This window comes from Nansenia antarctica (assembly GCF_963989245.1).
Source record: "Nansenia antarctica genome assembly, chromosome: 13".
NCBI lineage: Eukaryota > Metazoa > Chordata > Actinopteri > Argentiniformes > Microstomatidae > Nansenia > Nansenia antarctica.
In genome coordinates, this window is record NC_137683.1 from 26,124,223 (window position 1) to 26,146,934 (window position 22,712).

A 22,712-nucleotide genomic window follows, 5' to 3' on the forward strand; every position below is an offset into this window, starting at 1 on the left:
TGGATCAGATTATGTAAAAAAAAACTAAATTTTGACAAAAACGGAGATAGAACCTTATAATTCTAACGTCACATGTTGACGGTTGTCACATTTGACGGTTGTTTTTAGAACTGTGGTTAGTTAGGGCTGGAAATTGTCAATTCCCATCTGGCAACCCTCTGCTCCTCTCCATGATACGTGACGTCACCGCAACGGCAACTCCGGAGCTCGAGCAGCAGCCAGGCGTCACGGCAAGCGGGAGAGAAGTAACCGCTCCCCCCGGCTCCTCTCTACGAAGCAACGGCAGGTAACGAACCACAACATTGGCAGTATTCATAACCTAATAACGTTGTATAATAATATATATTAATAATAATAATATACAATGGTCGAATTTCATCGCTGTTTCCATGTTGACTATTTTGTGGCGCATGTTTTTGAGTTCAGGGGGGAGAAAAAAAAGCCTCATTCCCGGTTCAGTTCAGTCAGGTTCCTCCTCCTCTGGTTCACAACAACTGGCCACAATCTCTCATATCTCTGTCAGACTTGTACAGAATGGTGCACTTGTGCTGTGTCGTGATGGAAATCACTCTGTTTCAGTGTTATTTTAGTGTTATGGACATAAGATGTTGTCATGTCATTTCGTAAGCAGTACTTTTTTTTGGAGAAGTGGTGACTGTCTTGGGGGCCGCCAGTGTTATGAGTGTAATGGCGTTGGCTAGTTTAGCTAAATGGAGGAACCGTGTATCTACCACTATAGCATAGCATAGCATTAGCACAGCATAGCATATTATAGCATAGCATAGCATAGCACAGCATAGCACCGCAGCAGTCAACGGTCACCTGCCCAACACTGACTAGCTAAGCCTACGTTTTCGGCAGTTGGAACACTGTAACTATGACAACAATGTCACTCACAGTCACCAAAACACATGGTTATTGTTTAAAGTTTAAACCCCTGGCCAGTAATTACATGTGTCAATCCTGTGTTTTATAAGGTCGCAAACTGGTGTAGTGTTGTAAATGCGAGTAGCTATGAAAGGTCGGCCTTCCTTCAGACGAAGCAGGAGAGTTTGACAGCTACAGACAGTCTATGAAATAACTAAGCTTCCCAATCAGGTAATAGTCTAGTTTAAACAGTTAAAAATGCATGATAGCCTGCTGCTTGCAAGACTAATAAGTCATATTATTGGTTTTAATCAGCTGATTGCTGACTAGCCCCCCTAACCTAACGTTATTTCGTTAAAATATTGCCGTGCTGAGCTGTCTTGTACCAGCTGTTTTGGAAGTTGTGTGGCCTTCTCTGTAGATAGGGGGGGGTAGGAAAGCCTCAGATGTCAGTGGCCATTTAAATTAATCGAGCATTTGCACTTGCAGTCAATGAAATCCTTGCTGATGTAGCTGTTTGGGTTGGATTGCATTGGGTTGCTTGGCATGATATCTAGGCTAGATACCGGTCTGATGGTACACTGTCTGACATGTCTCATCTCGTGAATAGTCGACCTCCACTGTTTAAAGCTCATTATCTTGCCCTTTTGGTGCCTGTAAATGGCTAATCCGTAACATGCCTCTTGTTATTGACTGACGTGAGGGCCACCCAATCAAATCGTCGCAGCCTCCATTTGCTCCTCTCACGTCGCTCACCTAATCCACTAACCACCAGGCCCAGAGGAACGTTAGGTGGCGAGAGCCGGTGTTTAATGCTGACACATGATATGGAAAAAAGATTCATATGTCGAGGCTGAGTGTCCTTGCCCCGTGCGCTCCTGTTCAGCTGGGCAACTGAAGTATTATGACCACTTACATTTATGGTTCGTAAAGGTTTGTTGAAGCAGCCAGCGAGGACCCACTCAAGGGTTTAAACTCCGCTGTACCTGAGCTTGAAGTTACATTGAGTGCAACAAGGTTACAACTTGTTCCTAGTAGTTGTCATGGGTTGTTTGGCCTTGTAGATGTCGGGTGATACCCCCACCCCCCTCCCTCCATGTTGTGCATGAAACTTTCTCTTGTCCAGATCTGTCTGTGGGTAAGCACAGATTAGGCCTAATGTTATCCGTGTGTACATGAGTGTCCTTATCGTAGAATTAAAGCCCCCCCTAGGCTTACCCTATCCCTTTACTGAGAGACCAGTTCCACAGCCCCACTCCTAGGCTACTCTTATAGGCTACTCTCCTATAGGCTACTCTCTTATAGACTACTCTCCTATAGACTACTCGCCATGTTTTACATAACATTTTCCTACCAGATGCCCATGCACTGGGAGTCTTGTGACATGTGTTCCATATTACTTCCACACAAATCTTGGTATTTGCTCAAGACATCGACTGTATTTTAGGACGCACAGTCTTAACCTTTAACGTTCGGATGCAGCCCCACACATCGTTGGCACAGCAGATGACCTTATAAATCACAAATAAATGTGAGGAACGGCTTCCACAACCGACTATACACAGGAAGCCCATAATGTAGGCCTACGCCTAGCTCAGTTTTGGCTTGTCATCTCCCCTAGGTTACTGTCTGCATTTTTATAAAAGCATCACGGGAGCCCATTAAAAAACACCCTTAGGGACAACCTGTAGAACTCTGCAGGAACCGGAGGGATAGGCCAGTCGTTGCCAAGAAATAATATATATTTTTACAACAAGATGTTCACTAGAAGGGCTGGGCAGTATGTCTTGTTTTAACAACATAGTACTTGATGTAGTTGTATGCATGCACATTTGAACTTTGCACACCCCAGTGTCAACCTAGTGTCACCCCAGCCACAGCCCCTGTCACTCCCCCCAACAGGATGAAATTTGACTGGCTGGCGGGAACTGTCTTTGCTCCAGATACTCTATTTAATCTATACTGGTGACTGCTATACATATGACATTTAGCTTAAACAATCATTTCAACTTGACATAACGATCACAGCTTGACAAACTTAACTAAACAGTTGGATAGCATTAGGGTTGTGCAGTCCCCAAATTTTACAGCTGTATATGGTATTACCGTGGGATTTAAAAATCGTATTGTATGTGGTATGAACGATTCATTATTTTTATTATTATTATTAATTTTGATGTGTGCCAACATTCACAAAGACAACCATGGATCATTGGCAAGAAATCACTTAATATCTTAAATGCCAAAAAACCTTTAACAGTGAAAAATCTAATTTATTCTGGTATTAATCCTCATGAATTTTCTTCTTCTGAATACTTAAATTAGGCTAACATAACAATAATGCAAAACAGAAAAAAGGCATTCCGCTTAATACCCTGCACACACATTAGAGCAGTGCGCATTTTGTATAGCTGTCCTGCCATTTCCAATTACAATACGCAAAAAAATGAAATGCCATGGATAAAGTTTCAATGGAATTTAATTAGTCTGTGGTAATGGCTACTTGGGTCAGTTTTGGCTAAAGCATTGTGAAAGGACTCTGAGCATTCAGCATGCATCTTTTCGAGATGCGAGGTGCTTGTTTTTCTAAATGGAACCGTGTACTCTGTCTCTGTGTATGCCATTAATTTTAACCCCCTCTACTGTACTAATAGGCAGCATATCTTTAGCCACCATGTTGGCAATTAGGGCACTAGTTTTTTTCGCTGAGAGTTCTGTCACACTAGCTGATGTCTCCATGCTTGATTGGGTTGGTCCCTCACCTTCGTTTACGATACGATAGCTAGATAAAAAAATAAAATAAAAAAATTATGCAATGGTACAAAAATAAATTAAAAACTGCCGGTATTCGGCCAAATGTTTCCTTAAATTCGGCTTCGGCCAATAATTTTTAATTCGGTGCATCCCTACTGCCTACTGCCAAGTCATATAATTACAGTAAACATGTCGGCAGTTTGCCATCTCTTCTCAAGAGGCACATTCCGACAGTGCTTTTTTACATTTTGTGTTTTTAAAATTTTGATGATTATAATTTTACATGAATAAGCATACTAGAATGAATAAAAAGCTACTTTTGTTTAATTTATGCAATGATACAAACATTTTTGCAAATTGGCAAAATAAATGAGAAACTGCTGGTACGCACTCGGGCAAGAATATTCATTTCGGTGCATTCCTAATTTGAATTTCATGGATTTCACGGATACAACAATCATATTAGTTATAAAATCTCTAGTCTTATCGCATCTCTTGACTACTGCCCGACTATCTGGTCTAGTGCATCAAAACATCATCTAGCTAAACTCCAAACAGAGCTGCACGCCTTGCACTTCGATGCTCAATCAGAAGTAATGTGAATGTAATGCATACAAGGCTGTCATGGATGATGGTAGATGAAAGACTGGCATGTAGTATTACATGTACCTTACATAAACCCCATAGCCTGTTTTCACAGTTACTACCCACCAATGATAATAAGTAGGGATGCTCCGATCTGGATTTTTGGGGCCGATACCGATCACCGATTTTTTTCCTCAAGATCAACCGATACCGATACCGATTTTTAAAAAAATACATAACTGTAGGCCTACTGACTGGATAGCCTACATCTTTTTTGCTTTTTAGACAAAAGTTTTGATCCATTAGGCACCAAGCAAACGCAGACCCATTTTTATGGCATAGTAAAAGTCTGGCCTATCACCCAGTTAGGGCCTGAAGCCCAAGTCAGTCGATATGGCTGTATAAAAGACATCATAAACGTGGCCTTCATGGTTTACATACTGTTACGTCCTCCTATGTTTTCTGTTCAGTTATCTGTCTTCCCCAGAAAAAAAAAAAAAAAAGATCGGTTTTTGCGATCGGCCATTTTTGCCGATCACCGATCGAGTCATTTGGAGTGAAATCGGACGATTTAAATCGGTGGCCGATAAATCGGAGCATCCCTAATAATAAGACATACTGATACTAGACGAGCCTCAAGCTGTCGTTTTACCCTACCAAGGCCTAGAACAAATGCACTACGGATCTTTTTTTATAGAGAGCTGTGGTATACTGGAATAGACTCTCCCAATATCTGACCCTTATTGGAAATAAATCCTGCTTCAAAAAGAAACTGAAAGAAGCTGTCGTCCGGAAAGAAATTATGGCTTTGCCCAGTCTGACTTTTGCCCTGACGATAAAACTATAGTTTTGGTGTGAGCTCTCTGTCTTCTTCTTTTATTTTGTATACTACTTTGCTACTTGTATTTTATTTTAATTCTGTTATCTTATATTTTATTTATTTAATAATTTGAGTTTTAACAAGTGAATGCTGTTCACAAATTATTCCTTTAATTATTCTAATTGATTTTGTTATGTTTGACTGTCTGTCTTTTTATGTGGACCCCAGGAAGAATAGTTTTCACTATGGTGATGACTAATGGGGATCTGTTTAAATATACAATAAACAATGTAGCCAATAGGGACACAAAGGAAGAAATATGCAATAACTCTCTTAAAGTGATGTATTTTTTTTCTCAACTATATTGCATTAAAAAGGGGTAAAAAAACTCACAAAACACAAGAAACATAAATCTGCCTTTGAAAGTCTTCATGTAGCCTCGTATCGATCCACCGGCCTGCCTATGGGCCCTAGCGCCATATGCTAATTGTCTTGCCCTGTACATGCTTCTTATGGTCCTATGTTTATGTAGGTAGTCATGCGTTACATCCTCTCAAAGCTATGATTCTTGCGCTTGCGCGAACCAAATGATCCATGTCACGGTACAATCATAACAACAGGCACAATCGACATCGCTCTCAGACCACCAACAAACACACTACGCTGACAAATGAGATAAAAACTCACCAATGAAGCCTTATAGTTGACCACCGATCAATAACATTCCGACAACAACAATTTGTTTACAACAGTTTGTTTACAACATAAAAATATATTTAGGTGAAAATGGAAAAATTACTTTTTCTTCAGTGTGTTCAAACAAAACTTCTCAATGCCAGTGCCACTTAGTCATTCTTACTGTTGGGGAACAAACTTCAGAGTCTTCAAAAGGAGACCAACCCCATGCATTTACTGGTTCAACAACGGCTTCCAATTTACTTCATACATTGTATAGGCGTTTTAGGCTAATAATACAGGAATGGTAAGAGGTTTTTGGCAGCAAAAAAAATATTTAGAAAAATTAAATTAGGCTTATGTCATGTGCAGACACAGACACCCAATCTGCTCCTTGTTTGCCTCAGAGATAGCCGCAAAATGAAAATGTTCTGTTTTCTGCAACCGGTGTAGGAAAGATCCTATGACTGTCTTAGGGACACCACTATTTAATGATGAAGATAAATCCTTTGTAGAAGTGTGCAACATGTAGGGGCTATGTCATCACTCTCAACGGAAGTTAGGCTACTTGCACTACACATTCGCAATGTTCTACATGGAACCCAAAGGGTTTTCCTGCAGGGACAGCCGAAGAACCCTTTTAGTATCTGTGAAACTTGTGATTTTACCAAATCGGTAACAGAATGACCAGTTTTAATTACTTATAACCTCTTAAACTAAACCAATATCACCAAAACACCTATAATTCAGACTTTTGTTAACTTTCACTATCCTCACTTGTCATGAGGCAGAGAAATCTGAAAATATCGAGGCTTAAGCCTAATCCTAGACTAAAAAGCATCTTCAATGGAGGCTTAAATACCGTGCCTGTGAAACCGGCCCATAGACTCTTTAATTTGACACCCAATTTGATATTTGTCCCCATGGGCTCTTTTACACGGAACTGTCAACAGAAGTGAAGCAAGTCTTGTTTTCTTTCTTTCAGGTTGTGCCGGTGGAGTAAGCCGCATTCCAACATGATCCCCTCCGACTGAGATGCAAGCACGTTTAGTGTTTTGCTAAACAGCTGATCAGCTTCCATCAGTTCAAGCCATGCCTGACGAGTAAAAGTTCCCTTTTTGCTCAAAGCAATAAAAAATAAAAAATAAAAAAAAGGAAAGGAAAGGAAAGAAAAAAGCGTCCTACATGTCTCTCCATGTAGACCCCCTTCGGTGTGTCCTGCTGGAGTGAACCTCCCTTCCAGATACAGGCACAGCCCTGTCCTCTCTCCGTACCCACCTCACCACCCCTCCTCCAGAGCCACCCCGGTCACAATGCCTCTCCACCTCAGAATGGCCAACACCTAGAGTCCCATGCGTCCAGTGAGCGCAGAGTCGGAAGGCCCTGCTCCCCCTGAAAGCTTCTCTCGCCCCCTCCCCCCTGCGGGCCCGCTGTCTGCCTCAGAGATGTCCCTGTTCCACTCGCTGGGCCCAGTGCAGAGCTGGCTGGGCCAGGAGCTGGAGAAGTGCGGGATCGATGCCATGATCTACACCCGCTACGTCCTCAGTCTGCTCCTGCATGACAGTTACGACTACGACTTGCAGGATCAGGTATGTTCCAACCGACGGCTACTGTGCAAGTACAGTAATGTACAATGACGTCGAGGCTAGTTACTTCATTGATAAAGAAGATAACTTAGGTGAGGTGCTGGCGACGGAGTAGAATACTATTGAATGAAGTAGAAGCCGCAGCACACTCTAGTTCCAGATGCGGAAGTGTAGATTTTAATTGACGGTTAACGGTTTCGGCCGTAGCCTTTGTCAAGTCTTACAAACAACCTAGTGCATGTCAGCCATTAAATAGACAGGTAGGCTAGATTGAATAGGTAACACCTGTGAGGAGACACCTACGTGAGATTACAATTACGTCATATGTCTTCATCTATTTATGTTGTAATTGTAACCTCACGTAGGTGTGCCCTCACCGTTGTCAATTAGAATCTACACTTTTGCATCTGGAACTAGAGTCAGTGTGCGACTTCTACTTCATTCTATAGGCTAGTTACTTAAACATGTCAAGGAAGTGGAGAGTCTTTGTATATTATCTGAATTGGGTGATGGCAATGATGTACAGTAATGAATCTGATTACTAAAGCCATTTATACATACATAGCCCTGGAAATGTAAAGTGTATTGATGTGTACATATGGAATATGAATGCCCCCCCCATACAGAATACAGAATCCCTCCCATCTCTAACAGACCAGCTGTTTTTGTTAAATGACTGACCCACTCTCTCTCTGTGCATGCAGGAGAACGACATCTTCTTGGGTTGGGAGAAGGGAGCTGGGAAGAAATGGGGCAAGAGTAAGAAGAAAGGAGGAACAGACCTGAGTCTGGAGGAGATCAAGAAACAAGCCGCTGTGCAATGCCTGCGTTCTGCGTCTGATGAAGTAAGGGCTGCTCTGTTCCGCCCCAGTGTCGCAACTCAACTGTTATCTCTGCCCCCTGTGTGTGTGTGTGTGTGTGTGTGTGTGTGTGTGTGTGTGTGTGTGTGTGTGTGTGTGTGTGAGTGTGTTTCTACTGATTATCCTGTTTTTCTCATGCAAACAACAATGCAAACTTAGATTTGTTTTACAGGGTCAGTTCCATCTGGGGACTCATAGTTTTTGCAGAAGTTCTATCTAGTTTGCATGTAATGGCTTATATGCTACCAAGAGTAAGATAATGAAATAGAGAGCAGAGCAGAGCATGTATGTGTCAATTGTTTAATGATGTTGCATCAAGAATGTATTTCTGCCATTGGGCTGTTAAGGTGCAGTCGTGCAGATGTTAATTGCATAGATCATGGTTAGGGATGTCCCGATCCGATATTGATATCGGATATCGCTGCGATATTGGTCCTGAATGCTGGATCGCAGATCGCACCAGAAAAAAAATAGGCTGCGATCCGCGTGCGCGATCCGGCGTGTCACTCACGTGATGACAACAGTAGTAGTCTGTGGTCACGAGCAGTTGACCACAGACTAGAGAGTTGACTACCTGTGTGTAATGATTCTGACAATGTCATGATGCTAGCTGGTGAAATCATAAACTATTTGCTTAAGTCATTTTTCGGTTATTTACATAGTCTGAAACTACAGATTGTAAGCTTTCAAATGATGCGTCAGACATTGAAATCGGAAAGAAATTCAAGACGACACGAGTATTTGAATGTTGGTGCACCGAATGGGAATGCGACAGGAGAAAAGTGACTGACCAAACCACAACAACAAACGCTGCTAGCGGCTAACAGCTAACAGTGGTAGATCGCTAGGAACGTCTAACTGCGTTTTTATACCATCACAACATACTGAGAGAACATGGACATGCTAAAAACACATAACTACATTCTGAATGCATCCGTTTGCACGTCTGTTTTCAGTTTAGCGCTGCCTCTCTGGGAGCCCAGCCCCAGTTCATCAGCTCCCTCACCTCCACTCCCATCTTAACTAGATGAACACACAGTCCTTGCTTTTGAACACGTCCTAAAACGAGAGTATGTTTACAAGTCATTATCACTTACTGGTAGCCTCCGACAAACGAGAACAGTTAATCCAATCAACAGATTATAAGTATTTAGTGATGGTTAAACTGTTTTTTATTATATGGACTGGGTATAAAAAACGAAAACCAGATATTGTTGACACTCCTTCGATTCTGCGACTGGTTTCTGGTCTCACCAGCGGGCTACACTTTTAAAAAGGGTGCTATAATTGATTTGCCATTTGTAAGAGAAGATAAATAGAATAAAAACCTGAAGGCACTAAAACTAGAAATCAGACAGTAACTCTTTTTTTTCTACAATGCTGAATGCTGCCGTTTAAATTGTTTTAACCAGTTGGTCACTGAGTACTGCAGAGTACTGTTTTTGTTGCTTGAATAAAGGCTGGCAGTCTTTAATAGCCAACTGTTGTTGTGGACTATGTCTGGGGAAGTATTTGTTATTATTCAGGAGTAAAACAATAAATACTAATATCGGATCGGTATCGGTATCGCAGATACCTGAAGCCCAGGTATCGGTATCGGTATCGGTAGTGAAAAAATGGGATCGGGACATCCCTAATCATGGTGAGTGGTCGTTGCATAAAGCATTTCTTCTCGCACAACGACTGCCAATGGCCCCTGGCCTGAGCTGGATTACTCTTCCTGCTACAACCAGTGAATTGATTGATTCACTTGCTTAGTCAAATGTATCGATTGTAAGTCGCTTTGGAATAAGGCGTCTGCTAAATGCCAAAAATGTAAAAAATAAAGCAAACTCCATGTGAGGGGTACATGAACAGAAGGAATACCCTCAGTCATGCCATCATGATCAGGTGATCTCTTTACACTGGCCCCCTAACTTTGCAATTATGCTCTCCAGGATTCTCTCCAGAATGTGATTATTATGTGACTTTACTGGCAAGGTCATCAGTGTGAAGAATGAGAATGTGTTATGGATAACCTTGCAGTGGTGTCCTTGCAAGTCGGTGTGTGCATTGTAAGCCTATGTCCCCTTTCTGAAACAAAAACCTGACGGGATTGGCTGATATTTTTCTTAGTGGTTGTCAGTTCGGAGTATCGGAGGTAGCCCGTAGTAGCGCTGGAGGGTGTGTAGGGGGGGGGGGGGGTGCAAGGCAGAAGAGGAGTGATGAGTGAGCTCCTCTCTGGGGACTGGACTCTGCAGTCTATTTTCTAACCAGCACACGCTGCACGGGATTGCAGCAACTGAGCAGAGCATGTTGCCCGTCAGCTGACCGGCATTAGCACAATGATGCAAGAGGAAACACTGGGCCAGGGGGAGAAACTTTGCTATTGATGGGGCAGCATGGTAAAGGAATGTTACTTTCTGTCAGAGAAGCTAGTGTGTGAGTTGAGGATTCTGGGTAGCTGGCATTAGGGATCGTGGCGCAGACTGAGAGGAGTCCTCCCTAAATGCCATTGCTTTTCTGACTGCCTACCAGTCTGTCAAGGCATTTTGACATCGCTATCTTTAAATAGACCGGGATTGTAGCAAGCCTTGTTTACAGCAAAACACATGACTTCGTCTTTTAGTATCTTATTAAGCCATCAATGGACATGAGGAAGAAGTAGGTACCTGAGCGATCGTAGCTAATGTTGGATGTTTTTGGATGTGTATAGATGGAAAAAACAAGGGGTGACTGTGCCATGCTTAGTCATTTTTTCTTGTGCGGCATTTCTCCCTCATAGCTAAATTTAACACAGTCACGGTAGAGCATGCCCAAGCTCTGACAGTCAGCTGTTTACACATACCTACCTAGTCAGTGTCACAATGGAGTTGTCTATGGAAATGTACATTCTAACCCGTGCAATTGAATAAGGATCTTATCAGGCCTTTTAATGGTCTAAAATCTAAAAGAAGCTTATATTTAAGTCTTCATTCACAATTCTGTTTCATACCTGGGGCCTTCACTAGAGTGTTGTCTCTTGAACTCTTTGTGTAGGCTATGTACCCATATCTGGCCTTGGTCGCTTGCAGTTGCTTTCTGGAGTTAATCCTGGAATTCAAATGTTATTGCACAGATAATCCATTCATTTATATTTGACGGTGGATGTTCTGCTTTTTTTTCACAGAACTCTGGCATTGAGAGCCTGGTTGAGGAGCTTTGCTCCAAACTCAAGGACATCCAGAACAGACAGAAAGGTTTGTGAATCTGGGTTTATACTTCTATGCCCTTTGGTAACAAACATCATCACAACAACATGAAATGGATGCAAAAGTCCTTCTTTTCTTATTCTTTTACTTTGTCTTCACAGAAGAAAAACAGATCAGCAAGAAATCTGACGGATCTCAGTCTCCTGAACGAGCGGAGTCCCCTTCTTCTAAGGACCAGGTTGAAATGTACGTTTTTGTTCTTTCTTCACTTTATCTGTGATTACACAGACGGCCAATATTTATCATCATACCCTGAGCAGTTTGCACAATTCCACGTAGCTGATTACAATGCGTGTTCCTATGATATATGATCTATTTTATGGTACTCGTTCATATTTTGTGTACATACATTGATCTTGACATTGATTATAATTGATAATGTTCTATTTTGTTGTCCCTGTAGGTATTATGAAGCCTTTCCTTCTTTGTCAGCGAAACCTGTTTGTCTCCAAGAGATCATGACGGTGTGGAACAAGGCTAAAGCATGCGCTTACTCCAGCTCATCCTCCTCAGTGGCCCCGCAGACCAGCACCGACACTTCCTCCCCGAAAGATTGCAACAGTGAAGGCGAGATTGCTAAAGAGAGAAACCCCTCTGAGGCATGCAGCACTACCACAACCACGGCAACAAGTGAGAGAGCCCAGCAGAGACGCAGCAAGAAAGAGAAAGAGAACAGATACCACGGCGGTGCAACAGTAGAGGACAGAGCTGCTGTCCATGGCAAAAGGCAGACGAGGCACAGGTCCGAGGGCAAGTTTCGCCCTCGGTCCTGGTCCTCCGGCTCTAGCGAGGCAGGTTCAAGCTCCAGCGGGAACCAGGTTGACCCAAAAACATCCAGCAAGATGGTCAGGATCAGGCACAAGTCCAAGGAGGCAGGCAGGAGTAAGAGGGGGCGCAACAGCGGACAGGTGAAAGTCATGGCTCTGAAGGTCATAGACAAAGAGGAGCGTAGAAACGCTGGAGGGACCAGCAGCAGCACCACTGGAGGCCCGACAAAGCAACCAGTACTCTACAAAAAGGGGAAGAGACCGCTGAAGGAGATTCGAAAAGATCCAGGCTGGGGAGATGCAAAAGAGTCCGGAGCCGAGGCCAGAAACAAGAAAGAGTACATGGAAGAGCCGCTGTGGTACACAGAACCCATCACAGAGTATTTTGTACCGTTCAGTAGCAGAAGAAGCAAACTGGAAACAAAGTACCGGAGCAGGCTGGACTCTCCTGATGGCTCGTCTATGTCTGCTGACATGGACAGGCTTTCTGAGAGGATGCAAGGATTCTGCATCGCCAATGCCAACTTCCAGAGGACGTACCTTGCAGCAGGCTCCTTTGTGGATGGCCACTTCGTGGAGGGGCCGGGCGAAGTGGATGAGGAGGCTGTCGAACTCAATGGGACCTCAAGCTGCCCTCAGCCAGGGGATAGTAAAGATTTAGATGATGAGCATCTGTCTGAATTCACTCACTTCTATGAAGTTGATATTTATCAATCCATATTGGATCCTAGTGCCTCAGACTCGGTACAAGAGAGTCGAATCTTGAGCATGATTCGACAAAAGAGCAAAGAGCAAAGAGACTTTGAGGCAGAATGTTGTTTAGTGTTAGATGGCCTTGAGCTGCATGGGGAAAGTGCAATAAGGGTTGACTCGCAGGAAGCTTTGGAGGCTGACGGATTTTTCATGCATGATCTGGAAAACATGGCTCAAGTCTGGGGATGTTACTCACCCTCTAGCTCTGAAGATATAGACGGAGAAAGCTTCGCAGGGGACTCTCCTGTACGGCTCTCCCCCATATTGGATGGTGTGTCATTTACCATGAGCAAGCTACCTGGAAACCTAGAGGAGCCTCATCTCCCAGAAACCCCCAGCGAAGCACCTGGTCTGAACTCTTCCTGCTTCTCCCTTTTTGAGCTGCAGCACGATAGCCCCACTCTTCCTTTTCCCTGCGACTCGCTCGCCGTTGGTCACGAAAACAACACTGATTCAAGTAGCTGTCTAGATCCACATTGTAACAAGCAGTCTCGTTTGCTAATATGGACCAAAAATAGTGCCTTTGATGAAACTGAACACTGTTCTAACCTTTCAACGCGAACCTGCAGTCCGTGGTCGCATTCAGAAGAGACACGATCAGACAATGAGCAAATTAATGTTCAAACAGAGGAGTCCAGTAACATTGGCAATGAAGAGATGAATTGTTTAATCCCTCCCATCTCTGGTACATACCTAGAAGACAAACTCCTGGTCTTTTTACAAGAAGACACCAGTCGCCAGTCTGAGGAGGCCAGTGTAGGCCCAGTGTCCAATCCGTCATTTTCGAAGAAATCTAAATTGGAGTCCATTTGTGGAATAGCGTTAGAACAGGACGAGTGCAAACAGTACAACACTGGCATGTTTTCAGACGACACAAACCAACAGAGTGACAACAACTACAGCTCAGGGATAATAAAGGACATTTGGACAGCTATCGGAGACAGAGATTCTGTTCTATCACTAGGAGGAGAGAAGCCAGGTGAAGGGATGTTCCCTGAGGAGTCGAGCAGCTACGGCAGCTGCGGCTGTCTAGACGTGCAGGCGAAGGGAGGTCCGGTTCAGGGCTCTCAAAAAAAGGCAGTGCAGCGCTCCGAGTACCACCTGTGGGAAGGCAAGAAGGAAGAGCCGGTCCCGGCTAAGAACGAGCTCTCAAAGATAGATGGTGCCGGGGATTACATGACTCCGTCCAAGCCCTGGGAAGTGAGCCCTGAGAAAGACAACACATCGTTCATCCTAGGAGGGGTGTACGGAGAGCTGAAGACCCTCAGCGGAGACAAGGACTGGGCCGTGGTGCCTCCCGGCGATGCGCGAGGCAGCCTGCTGCAGTGTGCCGCCGCGGCCGCCGCCTCGGCCTCCGGCTCGGACGTGGTCACCATCGCCGGCACGGGTGTTTTCATGAACACGGGCAGCTGCTTCGCTCCAGGCCACAAGCCCCTGTGGAGACCCCTGGTCTCCTTCGGTCAGAGTGACCAGGCCACGAAGGGAGGTGGCGACGGACTGAATAAGGGATTTTCTTTCATCTTCCATGAAGATTTACTCGGATCCTGCGGAGGCTTCCCCGGCGAGGAGCCGGGGCTCAGTTACCCGTTCGCATCCTTCGATCTGAATAATCCGTTCTCTCAAGTCCTCCACGTCGAATGCTCCTTCGAGCCCGAGGACATGGCTTCGTTCAGCCCGGGATTCAAGCCGAAGTCGATACTGTGCTCGGACTCTGAGAACGAAGCCTTCCACCCACGGATATACGGCATCAACCGGACCCAGTACAGGGCCATCCGCATCTCACCTAGGACTCACTTTAGACCGATATCTGCCTCAGAGTTGTCGCCCGGCGGAGGGAGTGAGTCGGAGGCGGAGTCTGAGAAAGAGGAGACGAGTCTTCCCGTCCCGGCGCAGGCGGACGTCTTCGATGATCCTCAGGCAGACCTGAAACCTCTGGAGGAGGACGCCGAATGTGAGGGTCCCTACTATGGGAAGTCAGAACTGGAATCTGGTAAATTCTTACCCAGATTAAAGAAGTCTGGCATGGAGAAGAGTGCCCAGACCTCACTGGATTCACAGGAGGGCTCCAGCACCCTCCTGCCAATCGCTGAGCAGGAGATCTGCATTGACTGCGAAATGGCGACAGCAGCAGCATCGACTGCGAACAGGCATCGGATTGACGTCGCAGTCGATAAGATTCAAAAGGAGAAATCCTGCTGTGTAAAGGAGGCCTGCGAAGGCACAGCGGCCGGTCAGATTCCCAAATATGGGAAAACCTACGACTTGGTTGAGGAGTTGCATGAGGTGAGAATTGTGACGTTTACTAGAGTGTGTGTGTGTGTGTGTGTGTGTGTGTGTGCCAGTACAGTACGTGTTGATATCTTTGTAATAGAAGTGTGCAAAATGCATGTGTTAGATCAGATGTATGGTTATGTAGAAATAATTGTCTCCTATCTATAGAGTTTGACAATGAAATAGTTTCCCTGTTGGACACCTTACCTTTTGTTGTCTTTCTACTTAGTTCCCTCTGTTAAATATTAGTGGACAGCGAGGAGCTGGCAGCCAGCAGGATGAGTGCTGGTGGCAGAACACACTCTGTTCCCCACTGTTCCCTGGATCTCCGTGTACAGGTAATACACATCAGAGACAGAACTTTCTATCCAAATCTTACCGATGAGATCATGGCCAGAGGAAAACATTTTGTTGGGTGCTTGTCCTTGCAAATGGATCGTGAATGAATTGTGATTACCAAGGCCGTTGGCCCTTAGTCACTGTTTCTGTTTTGTTTTGTTTGTTTTCTGTTTTGTCTGTCTGACCATTTCCTCTAGAATTCAAAAGCGTCCTTGGGTTTTATGAAAGGCGCTATACAAATCCAAGTTATTATTATTATTATTATTATTATTATTATTATTATTATTATTATTAACTGTTTGGCATTAAGTGAATTGCACATTTTAAAACGTGTTGCAAAATCGTTCTTTACGCAAGTTGTCAACTGCTTTCACTGTTGGTTTTAGCCCCACCTGGGTTCAAATAGTGTGACAAATAATGTCAAATACTTAGCTGTGCTTGGTTGAGTAATCTCGTCACAAAGGATCCAATGGAATTGTCCTATACGTTAAGTGTAAACTTTGTCCTCCAGGCTAACATGGGTCTGGTGTTACAGACATACACAGGGCCAGGGCCTGGCCAATGTCATGTTAGCTACTTTCTTCCCAGAACCTCACCATTCATGGAAGTAACAGCAAAGTATTGTCTACCCTGCAGGGCATACTTTTATGCCTGTAGCACAATCTAGAAATGAAGGATCAACAAATCTTTAAACAGTGATCAGATGCCAAATGTTCAAAAAGGATAAATTGGCACGTGAGGTATATAGCCTAGTCTTATCAGCACTGAGATACCACCAAAGAGGCATAGGACTTGTTGAAGTGTCATGCACACTCACTAGGGGGCATTCTTCTCACCCAGCTTTCTTATTTCCTGCAGGGAGCAATAACATCTGAGTCCTCCAACTCTGCTGGGAGGAAGCCTGTCACCGCGAGGAAACTGCCCCTCCTGGTTTGACTGCTCCTCTACCAGCAAAGACATGGGGAGACCACAGAACCGGGAAACCCACCGTTTTCTGGACCGGGGAGCATACCCTCCACAACCTTTACACTCATGTACTAACTAAACCTTGTGTAATCAACAACCACAACAACAACAATGAAAGTGAGCTAAAATAGGAAAAACAACAAAAAAATGTTCTACATGTCTTCATGTTATGCCACATCTGAAGACATGCATTTTAGATTTGTTTTAGTTGATTCTTCCATACTTTTTTCTTTCTTAAAGAGTCACAGTTAGGTATTAGGGACAGTCTTGCGTTTTTCCCTCATCAGTTTTCCAACTTTTTTGCTTTTGAACTTAGGATGCTAGTAGTAGTGGTGTCCGAATGGTTGAGCATGTGCCTGTCCTATTAGTCTCACTCCTTTTGTAGTGTAACTTCTATAATTTCCATGACCTAACAACATCTTCATGTTGGATGAAAGCACCTCAAATGCATAATTTTTTCTTTCTCCATCCCTATCATTCAGAAGGTCAGGAAAGAATGTGACGACTTTTGGTTGTTGTGTAAGAAATTTTAGTAGCGTGGGTGCCTTTCTGAATGTCAAGGAGAGAGAAAGAATGTGTATATCTTTCCTCTAAAAGATCATATTTAATGATCCCCCCCCCCCCCCCCACAAGTGTGAAAAGTTGCTCTAAATGAGCATGATTTTGAATGATAGTCAGTTTTTCAGAACCTTAGAAGTAGACATAGTAGTATGGTTTGTGAGGCAAAAAATATATATATCTTCCAAAAAAGAGATTCAAAGGGGATGTAGTTTTCTTTGGATGACAAATAGGAAAACACGTCAACTTGTAAAAATGTACAACATTGCTAAAAGCAAAAACTAAAAAGACATAAAAAAGCAAGTTTGAGTTCAATTTCAGGAGTAATGGCCCTTCACAAAAAGATTTGATTATAGCCATTTACACAGAAACACATAAGTTGTGAAGTGAAAGGATCATTTTTGTAAACTACATAGTACAAACAATTGGTGCTATAAATATGTAGATTTTTCTGTAGCAGTTGCAGTTCAATATTGTGGATGATATATAGATCCTGTAGTTTTGTTTGTTGTCAAGGCAGAGTGTAAGGATCAATCTATTGAGAAAAAGGAAAAAAAAAATATTGTGTGACTGCTGATGGTTCTTGCTTTGTGGCTTGGTTTTTATTTCAAGATAACTTTAAACTAGTAAGTTAACTGGCCTGTAATACTATTGAAAGACATGCTTACAGGTATTTTATTTAATTATTTTACCAGATAGATACAAATTCAGACTATAACAATAAATATGGTGTCACTATAAATGTACATCTGATTGTAAGGTCAAGAGATGTACAAGAGAAGCAGGATATTAAAGGCAATAAATACATCTATGGTTATGATTTCAATACAAACAATAAAATGAGCGAAACATGAAACGTATATTAAAAAAAGTGATAAACCCCAAAAAAATAAAAAATACACAGAGGTACAAACAATATTTTGTTTTCTTTTTGAGGTGTGTTTTACTTTTTGTGGTATATTTTCATATATCCAGAAATGTCTCACCTTTGTGTGTGTGTGTGCGTGCGTGCGTGTGTGTGTGTGTGTGTGTGTGTATGTGCCTGCATTGAACTATTAAGACACTGGTTCAAATTTACATTGTGTTCTAGAACTTTATCAAAAAAAATCTTAATGTATGCAAAACACATTTACAAAAATGCGACAAACTCTAAACACACCTGAACAAAGTTATGTTTTTATCAGGGGCCCTGAGATATAGTTGGATTGATTTTTCTTTTCTTTCTTTTTTTTTCTTTCTTTTCTTTTACTTTTTTATTATCTGTGCATTGCCTATTAAATCCTGAGTTAACCATCTTTAGACTAAATGCATTGTGCTTTTCTTCATGTGCTTTGTGCATATCTTCTGCATCCCTGCTGTGTGTATTTCTGTTCTTGTTTTTTCTTCCCTTCCCCTTTAAGTTTGTTATTTTGCAGTTTTGAGGGCAAGGGTAGGGTTATTTGTATGTGTCCTCAGAAGTCAGAGGAGTTGAAGCACAGGCGACAGGTGTTACCATCCCTCCATTTATTCTATGATGTATCCATTGCGCAGTCCATATATGTCCACTAACAATGTGTGCACATTTAGTTCTAATGCACTGTCGCAGGTCCCAGGGTCTCCATTGTGAGCACAGCCAGTGATGCTATTGGTTTCCCCTTTTTAATTCATAGACCTCTAAAGATGGGTGTGGTATCTTTAATGTGGTTTAAATCAACTTGACAGTGAAATTTTTTTTAGTAAGGGCTTCAGCGTCTGCCCCATAATTGTGATATTTGTTCTTTTGGATTTCGTCACCGGTTTTGTTAAATGGAGATTGAAAGATGAGTCTAAAAAAAGAAAAGAAAATGTCAGGCTTTCGATCATTTTTATTTAGACAATTGTCAGTCACTCAGGAATACTTTATACTGAATATTTTTTCAAAGAAGATGGAATACACTGAAGTCTGTGACAGTGCATCATAACATTCAAGCATTATTGCAAAAAACGTATTTGATATATGAGCTCTTTTGACAGGAGTTTGTTAATCCCATGCTTCCTACAGAGTTAATGGTACAACACTTAGTTTAGACCCTTGGATCGAACCGAGCCATTTGAGATAGCATAAGTGATGGAGGACTTAACAGCCCTTGGTCATATGCAATGTCCCGGCGCATGTAAACTTAAACATTCAAGTGTATGTGGGGGGGGGGGGGAAGAGTCACTCAATTAAGTTTGCATGAAAGTTATTATTTGAGTGAAGGAGAATTCATAAAATAACGGCTTAAGCGTTATGGAGTGTATTTCAAATAGAGCAGCATGTAAACATCACACTCCATCTCCTTTAAGTTTAATAAAAAACAAAACAAAAAAAGATTTAACAAAACTACAGGTGTGGAGAGAGCAATTTGAAAAAAAATATTTTGTGTGTGTGTGTGAGAGAGAGAGAGTGAGGGAGAGTATGTATGTATGTGTGTGTGAGAGCGAGTATGTATGAGAGACCAAGTCACAATAGCACTTACTTGGGAAGTTTTGAAGTTTGTTTATCTTTCATGGTTAGGTTGTGTTCCTAAAAAAACGTGTTTGGTGAGAAAATGCTTCAAGTAAGAGAGTATGCATTTTGAAACTACATTGATGAGGTTTAACAAATTGAGATTCGATTGCACTGTGGTCTGAAGGACATAGCATATCCAGCACTGAAAACCTCAGTTTTCCTCGTCTCTTCATCCCTTCTAGAGAACCCTCCATCCCAGTGCATCCCATCTTCTCCCTCACCCCCCCCCAACCCCCAACCCCCAACCCCCAACCGTCTCAAGTGGTTGTATTGTTCTAATTTCATGTACCACCCTGAGTCAGTTATTTTGTTTCATTGTGGAGTTTCTTAACATCTAATAAAGGAATAAACCAAAAATCGCCTCAGGCTCTGTGAATGCATTATTTTGTGTGTGTGTGTGTGTGTGTGTGTGCTTGAGTGCTTGCTTTTGATGATCATTTATGTCTGCGGTTATGTTTGAAACTGTTGCTTTGAGAATAATCAATCTAGGGTGCAGATTATTCCAAGACACATTAGTGTCAGTGAGGCGGTTATGCAGAAACAGTTCCTGTTCCAACTGCATATATAGTACACAGGCCTACTTTAGGTTCAGTATTGCATAATAGACAGGCCTACTTACTGTACGTTAACGTCATTCACCTTTCGGCGTACTGTTGAATTTACAGTTTTTTCCGATTGCCGAGTCGCAGTGTTCAAAACTGAAGTCACATTGTCAAAACTCTTCATACAGTCAGCGAAACAGAAGTCCATGTGGACCGAACTGTGACTCGTTTTACAATGCTTTCACACAAAACCCATTCAATGACCACGTTCTCCAAAATCCATGATGAACTCTTCTCTTATTCAAACTCCACCACCTGCAAAACACTATGGGCCGGTTTCAGAGACAAGGCTTAAGCCTAGTCCTGGACTAAATCACACTTTCAATGTAAAATCTCCATTGAAGATGTTTTTTAGTCTAGGATTAGGCTTAAGCCTTGTCTGTGAAACCGGCCCTAAGTATTTCAGTGGAGGCTCCTCCATAGAGGTGGAGGAGGCCTGGCCTCCCCAATAATTTGAGAGAAGAGAGAGAGATTTTAAAAAGCAATAATTATATTTATTTTATTTATTTATTTAACAAAAAGCTTTTTTTTTATTTTTAATATTAATATTATTTCCGTTTTGTTCATAAATCTGAATTTTTCCATGGCTAAAACCCAATATTGCAATTGTAAAGCACCTACAGGCCAGAATCCCTATCCGTTTGTATTGAGGGAGGCCAGGCCTCCCCAGGAAAGTGGTTTCTCATAGAAGTCAATGTAATGCAATTTTTTTCATGGCAATATGTGATTGGCCAAATCACTGAAAATGGGTGGGCAAGGGAGGCCTGGCCTCACCATGCATTGAGTCCAGGGCTGAAAGATTGACATTTTGTTCGTCCAATCACATGAAGCCATTTTGAGAATTCGACAGTCACTTCAGTCAAAGAAACACTCGCCATAGTGGCTACGATGCACGACACGTCTAGAACACCCATGGCTATTATCCATATATCCCTGAAAATAATAGCTCATAATAGCTCATTTGGCCAAATACTTTTGCTTAAAATGACCTCGGAAGTCGGCGAGATTCTGATTCTTTATACATCGAAGAGGTTGACAACATTTAGGATTTATTGAACAGTTTTATTTTTAATGTAGTCGATTTCGTTTTATTACAAGTCAATTTAATATTCTTCCATATCAAATAACTGCATTTTTTAACATTCTTTGAAAAAAATTGGCCTCCTCAATTCTGGAAGTCACCAGCCTCCACTTCTTCTTCTTCGGCGTATGGGTAGTTGTTTTTCCTCTCCACTCCACCAGGCTCGGGGCCGAGGGGCTACCCTTTTACCACCCCGAGACCTGGTTGAGGGGCTCACCCGGGCTATATTTCTGGACACCCCTCCAGAAGCCTCCACTGATGTATTTGCAACACATTTGTTAAAATGTTAACACACTGTGTTCGAAACTGTGAAGAACACATTCAAAACAGAATGATTGGTGCATTTTTGCAATAATCATAATTATTGAAATGTCTCGAAAATATGAGCAGAATATATAATACGACGAATGTGATGTGACGTTGATGAGAACTTGTGGCCAGATGCAGACCAGAGGATGGACCGGAACCCTCAGGAGTGAGATTTTTTTTTGTGATTGCTATTGTATTGTAGCTCCTGTAGCCTATTATTATTTATTAAATGTTCCACTTTATTTTCCACTTTTCATTTTCTACATGTAAATGGACTTTGAAGTAAATGTACCTTACTTTCTGCAAAGATAGGCTACTGAAAAAAACAAAAACACTTTGCGGCGTTTATGATTCATTCTTGTTGCCTAATACTTTACAGTTGTACAGTCAACTATTCTGTCTATAAATCAAACCATTCTTATAATGAAATATTAATTCTTGTGAAAATCATTCAAACTATGTAATGCTCCCTGTTGTTAGTGTTTTGTAGGTCAGTGTTATAACTTATGAATGACTGTACATGCTTTCTGAGTGAACATTGTTGCCAGTGTGTGGTTGAACGAGCTTCTTTTGAGACATGTATTAAGTGTTTTGGTGGTTTGAGTGAGTTTTGACAATGTGACTTCAGTTTTGAACACTGCGACTGAGCAATCGGAAAAAAACAAACTGTAATGGTGTTTTAGTGACACCGTGTGTTTGCACAATGCATGGTTAGAAAACAGGATGTGCAATCATAATGCATACTTTCTACAGCGTCATTGCGGAGAGCCAATGTTTCATGAAGCCTACTGTTTGGAAAACCTATTTGAAGTAGGCGAGACCAGCCTGTATTACTGGAACTAGAACATTGTGACAAATTAGAATTTTGATGTCATCATATGCATGTATTACATACAGTATGTAGATGTACATGTTGAGACTCCGGCCGCCTTTGATAATAATAATAATAATAATAATAATAATAATAATAATAATAATAATAATAATAATAATAATAATAACCTTTATTTGTATAGCACTTTTCCTGCAAACGTTGCAGCACAAAGTGCTTGGTCAAATCCACGCAGCATAAAAACAATAATAGAACAATAGTAATCAATAAAACACACAATAGCAATAATATAAACTACATAATAAAACAAGAATAAACCATACAACCCAAGGGGCATAGAACAAAGAT

General features: G+C 42.2%; 1 protein-coding gene across 1 annotated transcript; it reads left to right on the forward strand.

Moving 5' to 3' along the window:
* Positions 1-248: 248 nt before the first annotated feature.
* On the forward strand, positions 249-19,885 carry kiaa0232 (KIAA0232). The gene is made up of 8 exons (XM_080544404.1): positions 249-286; positions 6,687-7,290; positions 7,992-8,132; positions 11,296-11,365; positions 11,479-11,563; positions 11,781-15,180; positions 15,398-15,506; positions 16,366-19,885. The coding sequence occupies exons 2-8, from the start codon at positions 7,054-7,056 to the stop codon at positions 16,380-16,382; spliced, it is 4,059 nt and encodes a 1,352-aa protein (XP_080400530.1). The 5' UTR covers positions 249-286; positions 6,687-7,053; the 3' UTR covers positions 16,383-19,885.
* Positions 19,886-22,712: the final 2,827 nt, after the last annotated feature.